The 9,240-nt window shown below is 30.6% G+C and overlaps 1 protein-coding gene across 1 annotated transcript in view; it reads right to left on the bottom strand.

The window, feature by feature from the left end:
• Nucleotides 1–1,268: 1,268 nt before the first annotated feature.
• The window catches only part of LOC113396369 (uncharacterized), a 124,749-nt gene continuing 116,777 nt past the window's right edge, over nucleotides 1,269–9,240 (bottom strand). The window contains exons 4-7 of the mRNA XM_026634284.2: nucleotides 8,910–8,988; nucleotides 8,344–8,512; nucleotides 3,220–3,570; nucleotides 1,269–2,937 (exon numbers count right to left, since the gene is read on the bottom strand). Of these exons, the coding sequence (XP_026490069.1) occupies nucleotides 2,598–2,937; nucleotides 3,220–3,570; nucleotides 8,344–8,512; nucleotides 8,910–8,988 (939 nt within the window). The 3' untranslated portion in view covers nucleotides 1,269–2,597. The remainder of the gene's footprint in view (nucleotides 2,938–3,219; nucleotides 3,571–8,343; nucleotides 8,513–8,909; nucleotides 8,989–9,240) is intronic.

Below are 9,240 nucleotides of genomic sequence, written 5' to 3'. Positions count from 1 at the left end.
TATTTTTATTATCGTAAAATGGTCAAAGTTCTAATCAAATAATATTATATAACAATATAGTTTGATTAGATTGTATTGTTATATAATATTGATGTATGAGTTTATATAATAGTTGACAGTACGCCAGTAGGCTATGTTAAAGTGAGATATATTCTTGGTTGCTCTATAGTAATAATCAGTATATGGTGTACATACTAACTAAACAAGACTAAGAACTCAATAGTGATAATTATACAGGTACATACAAATTTTAGTGTATTTGTTAAGGTTTTTCTAACGTTCGCTGAGCTAGGCTTCAGTAAATATATTTCGCTTAGTCTACATGGCCATAATAAGCGATGTTTAAATATGTCGATTGTAATAACCTATGTCCGTCAGGAAATTATAAACAAAAAAAATATGAAAGTATTAATACCTGTTTGAAATTGATTTTGTATCCGGAGGCAAAACGTATGGAAAACAAAATAACACAATATTATAAGACTATATCTGATTATAATATTATGAGCTGAGGTAATCTAAAATATATTAGATATAGTTTAAATATGGTGTAATCGCTACATTAATGTACCTGATAAATGACTTTGAAATAAATTTATTAGTCATTATTGCAAATTAATATTTGGCTTAACTGAAATAATTATATTTGGTTGCATATTTGTAATATTCAATTCTAATCCTGCGCGAAAGTAGAAATGCCGACAATGGCCATTACTGAGTTCTGTGTGCCTATTTTGTGTTCATACGTTGGCGTTGTTCATGAGACCTTAAAAAGTACATTTGAAGAATGTAAGATTTTCATTCTATATTATTAGAGACATCTAGTTTATTACATGTGGACTTTTTTTTTTACAACCTTTTTTAAATTTTTCTTCATAAACATAACTATCACTAATGTTTTTAACGGAATCATTACGTTTTATAATATGAGTAAATTATATTTATTATTTGGGTGGTTTACTTATCATTAACGTGGTAAGGCTACTTGCCACTAGATGGCGCTTTAAATTTTTAAAATATAAATAAAACCAACAACATGCATACTTTAGATGTTTTATTTTTATTATTTTTCTTAAAACTATAATGAAAGTTTTAAAATTTATCCAAAACAGTGTTGTCCTATGAATACGAATTTGTCACTTGTTCTTGGAATTTAATTACCTAAAGTTGTTTAAACTTGAAACTTGAGAATTAGTAATAATTTAAAATGTGGAGAAAGACTAATACTATTTTTTTAAATATGTAATCTATATAATTGTATGGACTAGTTAAATTTCTTTATATAACATTAAAATGACAAGTGCGTATTCAATTTATTTATTAAGAGACGATATATTTAAAAAGAAATTGTGTTTTTCATGAAAATCTAGATAAATTATCTATACTAACATTATCACTAGGGTTTTACAGTACAATAATTGCAATCTCACAAAAATTAAAAAAAGAAAATCTATTTTGTAACGAAGTTACTTTTTTAAAACAAAAAATGAATGAAGTCTTTTTTAAGAACTAACTTTAACAAATTGTATTCATGACAAAATTCGGGATTATAATTTACACTTGTCAAATAATTATTTTATAAATGCGAGGACTAAAATATTGGCATTACAAGTAGTTACACCTTCGTTACATAAACCTTAAAAATATACAGAGTGGAACGTATAATTAAATTAATACTTATTTCATTAATATTATTTCACAGTAAAATGCCAATATAAAGTACGACACATATATGATTGTTATAACATTATATAAATACACTTAAAGCAATGAGAATGTTAGCGATATTATTTAATAAAATTTAAAATATGTTTTTTTCATGTATATTAAATATTTACTTTAATTTGAATTATTTGAACCAATATTTTTTTTAACTTTGTGTTAAAAGCTGTTTTTATCTTAAATGCTTACGTTTTTGAATTATCTTACTGACTAGGTCGTTACTCTACATCATTTTGATTACAATTCCGAAAAAAATAATGTTTAGTGTGTTATATAATTTTAACAAATAGAAGTAAAAAAGTTTAAAAAAAAGCAAAACGCCAATGAGACTACATTATCGTTACGTCAGAAGTCTAACATAGAGCTGCATCCATTCTCATAGATAGTCTAAAAAGCCATTCATCTTAACTTATACTTCGACAGCCTAAGACTTAGTACACACGATTTATAGTAAATAAAATGTTCACTCGAAACTTCACTTTGAAGTAGGTACTTATTATAATAAAATATTTTATAAAAAAATAAATACTTGCGTAAATAACATAAGTCATAAAGAAGATTCTTTGCGCATCGGGTGGGTATTGTGGAAAAATGACACACGTAGTCTTTATCGATTAAAACAAGACTATTTATACAAATAATAACAAAAAAGGCGAAAAAGTGCGTAAGTAAGCGAGTAATTTGAAGACTTAAAACTAATAGAAAATGTTGTAGTCTTTTTAATAATATAAAAAGTTACAACGGAATAAAGCCAAAAAGCAGCTTGCGTAAGTGCTAAAAGAAATTTAGGTTTTCGAAGCGCGAAAGTTTGGAGTGAGAGGAACTTAAGGAATACTTGCTGAATCTCATTCGGAAACAAATCTGAGGGATACCGATTACCAAATACCGCGGGTCGGTCGCGGGAGCACGACCGGCGCTGGCGGCGGCATCATGTCGAATTCTTCAACAATCGTTTTGGGATGCAAGGCGCTGATGTTGTTGTCTAATGTGTATGTTTTCGCATGTGCTCGTACTATGGCCGGTTGTGATTCGTTGACAAGCCAGTCGTCTCTATTGCGCATGCGCCTGCGTCGTGCAACCTGCCTGTCGCGCAGGTGTTGCAGGCGGGAGAGGTGCACTTTGATCTGCTGCGGGCTGAGACCAGTTCGCCCGGATTGCAGGATGTCAGCGTTATACTTGTAAGAGCCCTCCGGATCGTGACGGTTCCATTGGTATCTGTAATGTAAATTAAATCAATTATAATACGAAGGGTAATAGTCTCATTAGTGCTAAGGGAGATAATGATTCTTAGCGTCATTAACTGATCCTGAAATTTTAGATTATTTTTTGCTTAAAAATGAAAACAAGAAATAAGAAAACAATGTTTGCAATATTTACAAACAAGTTTCTAAAAGGACTTTAAAAATCGATATGTAATGGTGAAAAGTTAAACGTGTGAGTGAGATGGCCTTAGAGTAATTTAGTATATTCTTTAGTATTTATTTAGTCAATGCGTACCCCGGGAATGGTCTTGTAAGGCGTCTCTGCGCGGTGGGTCTAGATCTCTTCCTTAGTTCATTAGGTCGTAGGTCGTAAGCTTTCGGATTGTTGCGAATCGGGTTCTTTGTTCCTCGTCGAAGTGGGTTAGGATGGAGATCGTAAGACTTGGGACTTAGCACTGGGTTACTGGTGACGTCATTGGTCCTCGGGTCGTCGACTTCCCTGCTCACGCTCGGTGCAGTTATTTCGTTAATTTTCCCCATCCTCTGGTATCGTCTTCGGAGTTCTTTCAGTTTCGATTTAGGAACTTTCTTCAGTTTCGTCTGACAGATGAATTGGCGGGGCTCAAAACAGTTGCGTGGTGCCCACCTTAAAAAAATGTATAGTTCAAATATAACTTCAGAAATGTATTATAATTATTATTATAACCATTGTAAACTAGTGGATTTATGCACGTGTATTTTAATTTGTCACGAAAATCCATTGCCATGGAATGCAACTATAAAAAGCCTATTCCACGACACGCACTTCCGATTTTCCGAAGTTATGTCTTGCCTTCAACCAGCACTGGGCCAGCGTGGTGGATTTTGGATTCACTTATCCAATACTGTTGCTGATATATTTAATTATTTTAGTTTTTCATCTTTCGCATTAATAATATTCTATGTACATACATATAACTTTTTAATAGCCTACGTAAACATTTATACTTACTCATCTTCTAAATTGAAGAAATTGCATATAACTCTCCAAAAGTAGCCTATGGAGCCTATGGTATGGTATTTCGAGGTCAAGCTTGCTTCGTATCAAATTTAATCAAATTTGGTTTAGCTACTTAAACCGTAAGAGACTGATCGAGTTACTTTCGCATATATTATATAGAGTATAGTATAGTATAGTATAGTATAATATAGTATAATATAGTATAGTATAGTATAGTATAGTATAGTATAGTATAGTATAGTATCAGTATATTGAAGTCACCATTACATGGTATTTAATTGTCGTCTCAATGTCGTTCTATAAGAACTTCGTACCCATTAGATGAATAGTTTATTACTGTCACGTAATGTTTAGAGTAAATTAGAAGGAACGGTGTATTACGAGCTTGAGGCGGCGCATGCGCCATGCATTTCTTATAAATGCCGACGATTTGAATGCCACGCACCGTCTTGCATATGAATGCATGTCGCAAAAAATGAGCGAAGACAATGAAATGCATAAGCCGAATTTCGATGTAATGCATTTTTCATCATTATTTATTGAACTTGACGTATGAATAATTAGCTTTTGTAAGTTACTTATTCTTTGAAATTTGATTTGCATGTATGAAGGTTTTCGATATGGCAGTTAAAAAATACAAGTAATTGTATAATTTTATATTTTTCATTTTGAGTTCTTGGTAGGCTTTGAAGTAATGTTAAGAATAGTTCAAAGATCCTATAAAAAGCTATAAATATTAAATGAAATAATGTCGATGTAAGTACAGAGTCAAAATGAAACGTAATTGAAATTACATTCAGAAATACTATTAAGAGTAAAGGTCTACATAAGTTGTAAGATTGTTTTAGGAGCAACGTCACGTATAATCAAACAATTGACAAAGGTGACGTGAACACACATCTGTTCGCTATGAATGCGAATTGAAGTGTAGGTCAAATGGTTTGACATTTAATTTACACTTCTAAGTAACGATCCATCAAGCATGTTCGTCATATGATTGTTTATTGTTCATTTAAGCTATCTTTCCACAGAATATGTTTTTTAATATAGCGCAACCAAGGCTAGCTAGGCTAATGTACATTTTTCAAAAATTCCACGGCCATTGGCTAATTTTTTACGTAGCACCTGATGACTAAAACGCAAGCGAAGCCAACTAGTTATATATACATTTATATTAACATCCAATTGTCAGTTTTACTGCTTTTACTAACAGGTAGTTAAATATACTTCTAACAATATGCCACAATGGTTTTTGTTACATTGATATATCTCATATTTGAGATTCTATTAAACGTTTGTGTAACTTTATTTTAATGTTATTATTGTATATTTATAGTTTTGTATTATGTGGTAACCAAAACAGGCAGCGATTCGATATTATGTTTTCTTTGAATTTGTGTTTTTACGTTCAACTTATAGGTAATGTCAATAATGAATAGTTTATTTTGTTCTTTCTCAAATAATAAATAGAATAAGTACATTTTTTCACAATGGCAAAGAACACATCGTAAATACTCAATAAATGATTTACAGATCCAATTAGAATGGATCAAGCGATATATAGCTCAGTACAGCGCGATATGTCTAACTCCAGTGGGCGGACATCCTTATAGCTTCGGATCTAAATTAGAAATCTGAGTCTTTAGAACGATAATAACATGTTTAATTTACAACCACTTTTAAGAATTCTGAGAACAATAAATAGATGTTGTATTTCATTTTAGATATTCGAAGTTCTGTCATTTTAAATTTGAAAATTAATAATATTCTAAAAACTAATATTACTACCGACACAAGGCCAGTTTTAAAAATAATATCTATTACAAATAGACAGAGGATTCACGTTCACTAATTGGATTTTAATATTTTATCTTGAAAGAATGTGTGGTTCCGAGAAATTGATCTGAGACAGTGGTTTGCATAAATAAATAATATTACACAGACAATAAGTGAAACATTCTTTAAAACTGACTTTTTCATATTTCTTAACTTCAACATAACATACGTAACTACTAATTAACATAAACATACAACATACTACTTATATCGAGAGGTATTGCCGAGAGTCGAATTATATTTAAATACATACATACTTTCAAAGTAACGTCTCATTCACAAAGCGCTAACGTCCCTAAACTTCATTAGGACCCTTGAATCCGCTTCGAATGAATACAATCCTTGGATAAGTGTAACAATAACATCTGTGGTATTAAGAGCTCACAATAGCCCTGCGCTGTTTCAACACGATGGAATCGTAAAATTTTATATCGTTTTCGTATAAACGTTCTTTGTTTAACAATAAATGTTAATCGATCGTTTTATTTTAATATTTTCAACGGTACAATTAAAGAGAGTCGGCGTAAAATATTTTTTCACATAATAAATAAAAAAAAAAACAATATCGTACTATGTTTCTTTTGCTGGTTCTTGGAATCCTGAAGTACAACTTTTTCTGAATTCTATAACCAGGGTAAAGTTTTAAAAGAATTGCTTCTATGTCGTTTTTTACTTTGTCATAAATATGAAATAATAAAATATTAAAAAAATACTTCGCATACTCCTGATTCCGTATATATATTAAATATGAACAATTCAATCGATTCTACTCGAAATAATAAGAGACGGCTCTGAATAATATATAGAAAATACGTAATATTCCAAAGTCTTGCTGTTATTGGATTGTACTCAGTTTGGGGCTGGATACGATGTGTCATCGTGCTTAATCTACTTATACTTCTGACCATTCCCCCTCGCTTATTTTAGTCACGAAATGGACATTTGTCCAGAGTTAATGCTATTTTGATCATAGATAGTTTCGTACGTAAGTTATCGACGACTTACGTGCATTATGTACAGTTCGTATGTTTATTACATGACATTTATATCCAATAAACAAAAATATTTTTAAATATATAATACATCTTTGACTAATCAATGGAAAATTACTTTGAGAATTTTATTGCAGTTTGTGGTTTCATTAAAACTCGGAATATTATGCTTACTATTCATAAAGGGTCGGATCGCATCCTCTTAACTTTATTATTTGTTAAATAGCAATAGTTATTCAAACAGCGGGTAAACTTTAAGAGGGTCGACAGATTTATAATTTTTAGAAAACATCAAAATTATTCTAATAAAAAAATGAACTCTTGACCATTGAAAATGATGTCGACAATATTATAGCTTAATTGTCAAACGCTCAATTTCCATGTCATTGTCCTTCGACCAATTGACAGACGATTAATTTGGATGAAAGCGAAGTTCGAAATCGCATCAACATAAATTGTCGAATGCACTTTGTCTAGTCCCTCGGGGCGAAGATTATTTCGGCAACAGCATGTACGATACATACGTATGTATCCCACATGCTGTTGCTTCACTTAGAAAGTATAGACAAAGTAAAAATAAACAATAGAATTCGGTATAATGTTTTTTTTTTTTAAATTGAACTGTTTATTAAACAGGAATACAAATGGTTTTGCTAGACGAATGTATTTATTGTATACAATTAAATATAAATGAATTCATACCAAACCGACTTTAAGCCATACTGTTTGTAATATTAAAAACTTTATCAAAGATTCGTGTCAAACGATTCGATTGTTAAAAAAGGAGGTTTACTTTAGTCGCTCGTGCTCACTTTTGAGTCAGGAAATAAGTTAGATTACCGCGCGAGCGAGGAATAACTGCTTCTGATATAGACCATGTTCATTTATATTTATTCCGTAACAAACTTTTGTGGAAGTTATATATGTAAAAAATAAAATTATTCGTTAAAACCATACTCATTTTATAGAGTTTTGAAATGTTGACTTATAATAAAATGTTCATTTTGTAAGTAGGTTGAATCAGAAATAAAAGTATAGAATGCGCTATAAATCATGTGAGTTATAAACCAGTATGGAATTATGATTCTAAAGACACATCATATATTTTTAAAATAAAGTGCAGTCATTTTAATCACGAAATTCACGTATTCGTACTAAAACTTTCGGTTAAAAATCATAAACTTTAGTATTTCTTAGAATTATTTTTACATTAAACGTCATATCTATAAAAAACCGTAAACCATTTTCCATTCCATGGTGATTTATTTTTACGTTCATCTTAAAAAACATTTATAAGCTCCATATATTTTATGGGGATTATAATGAATGATATTATGATGAGATAAAATTTAATAATCGTAATCGATTGCAAAATAAATATTTCGCATCACTTAAATAATTATGGATTTAAATGAGCAATAACAATGAATTAATTGCCTCGTGTTTTTGTTTTTCATTCACTTCATAAACGTATTGCTCCATATTTAGTTGTATAACCAAAACGATTTGAATCTATTGGAAAGTTCTATTTATAAGTTTGTGGTTTTAAATACCAGTAACTCATATGATACTTTATAATTAAAGACGTTACCTATACAGCAACTCAGGAGTCATGGCTATACAGTGCCACTGTAGCTCTTCGGGAGACAATTTCTTCATTTTGGAGAAAGATTGATAGTGCATCTGTCGAAGCTCGCCACCCCACTTCCATGCTCGCGATCCGTAGTCATAGATACCGCCGATCCAACGACTGGCCTTTTCTGAAAATCAAATACCATAAATAATATAGATATTTAATATAGTATCATATTTAGGCAGAAAAATATTGTCATGGATTTTCACATTGTCGGATATTAGGTACATAATTTAATGTCTTTTACAAACGTGTGTGGAATATTTTTTTTTCTTCGTGTATTTCGTACTGGGAATTGTAAAAGTAATATTTAACAAGAGATGTTACCAGTGATTTGTACTAGAGAGACAATTTAGACGTTTTATGTTTAAATTTTTTGGATCCCTTCGAATGAAACCTAGTATTTAATAAGCTTAAGGAAATGTAATATAAGTAATTTGTTGATTAAAAAATAATTTGCTGGCTGACAGATGTCTGTAACCCTGCAGGTATTTAGCAAGTTGAAGTTAAATCTGATTACTCACCAACATCTGGTTTATTGAGGTAGTTTCTTAAGTTTCTGTCTTCCCATCGGGCCGGTACAGATAGACTGCTATCTCGGTCCTAAAACGGAAAGAAACATAAAGTTTAATCATACTTTTATTATAATATATATCGGAAATACGGATTAACAATGCGCTAGCACCATTATTGTTAGGATTGACGATTTAAGTTTACTTTACATGAGAGCATACTATTTGAAAATTTCCTTATATTTCATCATCACTTCAAATTCTCCTTTAATTGATTTTTGTAACTATATTGTCGTAAATACGTTTTTACAAATGATGAATGAAAATAAAAATATGATTTTAG

Source organism: Vanessa tameamea, chromosome 6 (assembly GCF_037043105.1).
Source record: "Vanessa tameamea isolate UH-Manoa-2023 chromosome 6, ilVanTame1 primary haplotype, whole genome shotgun sequence".
Classification (NCBI taxonomy): Eukaryota; Metazoa; Arthropoda; class Insecta; order Lepidoptera; family Nymphalidae; genus Vanessa; species Vanessa tameamea.
The sequence above is the reverse complement of the archived record's forward strand: the minus strand, read 5'-3'. Positions and strand labels throughout refer to the sequence as shown.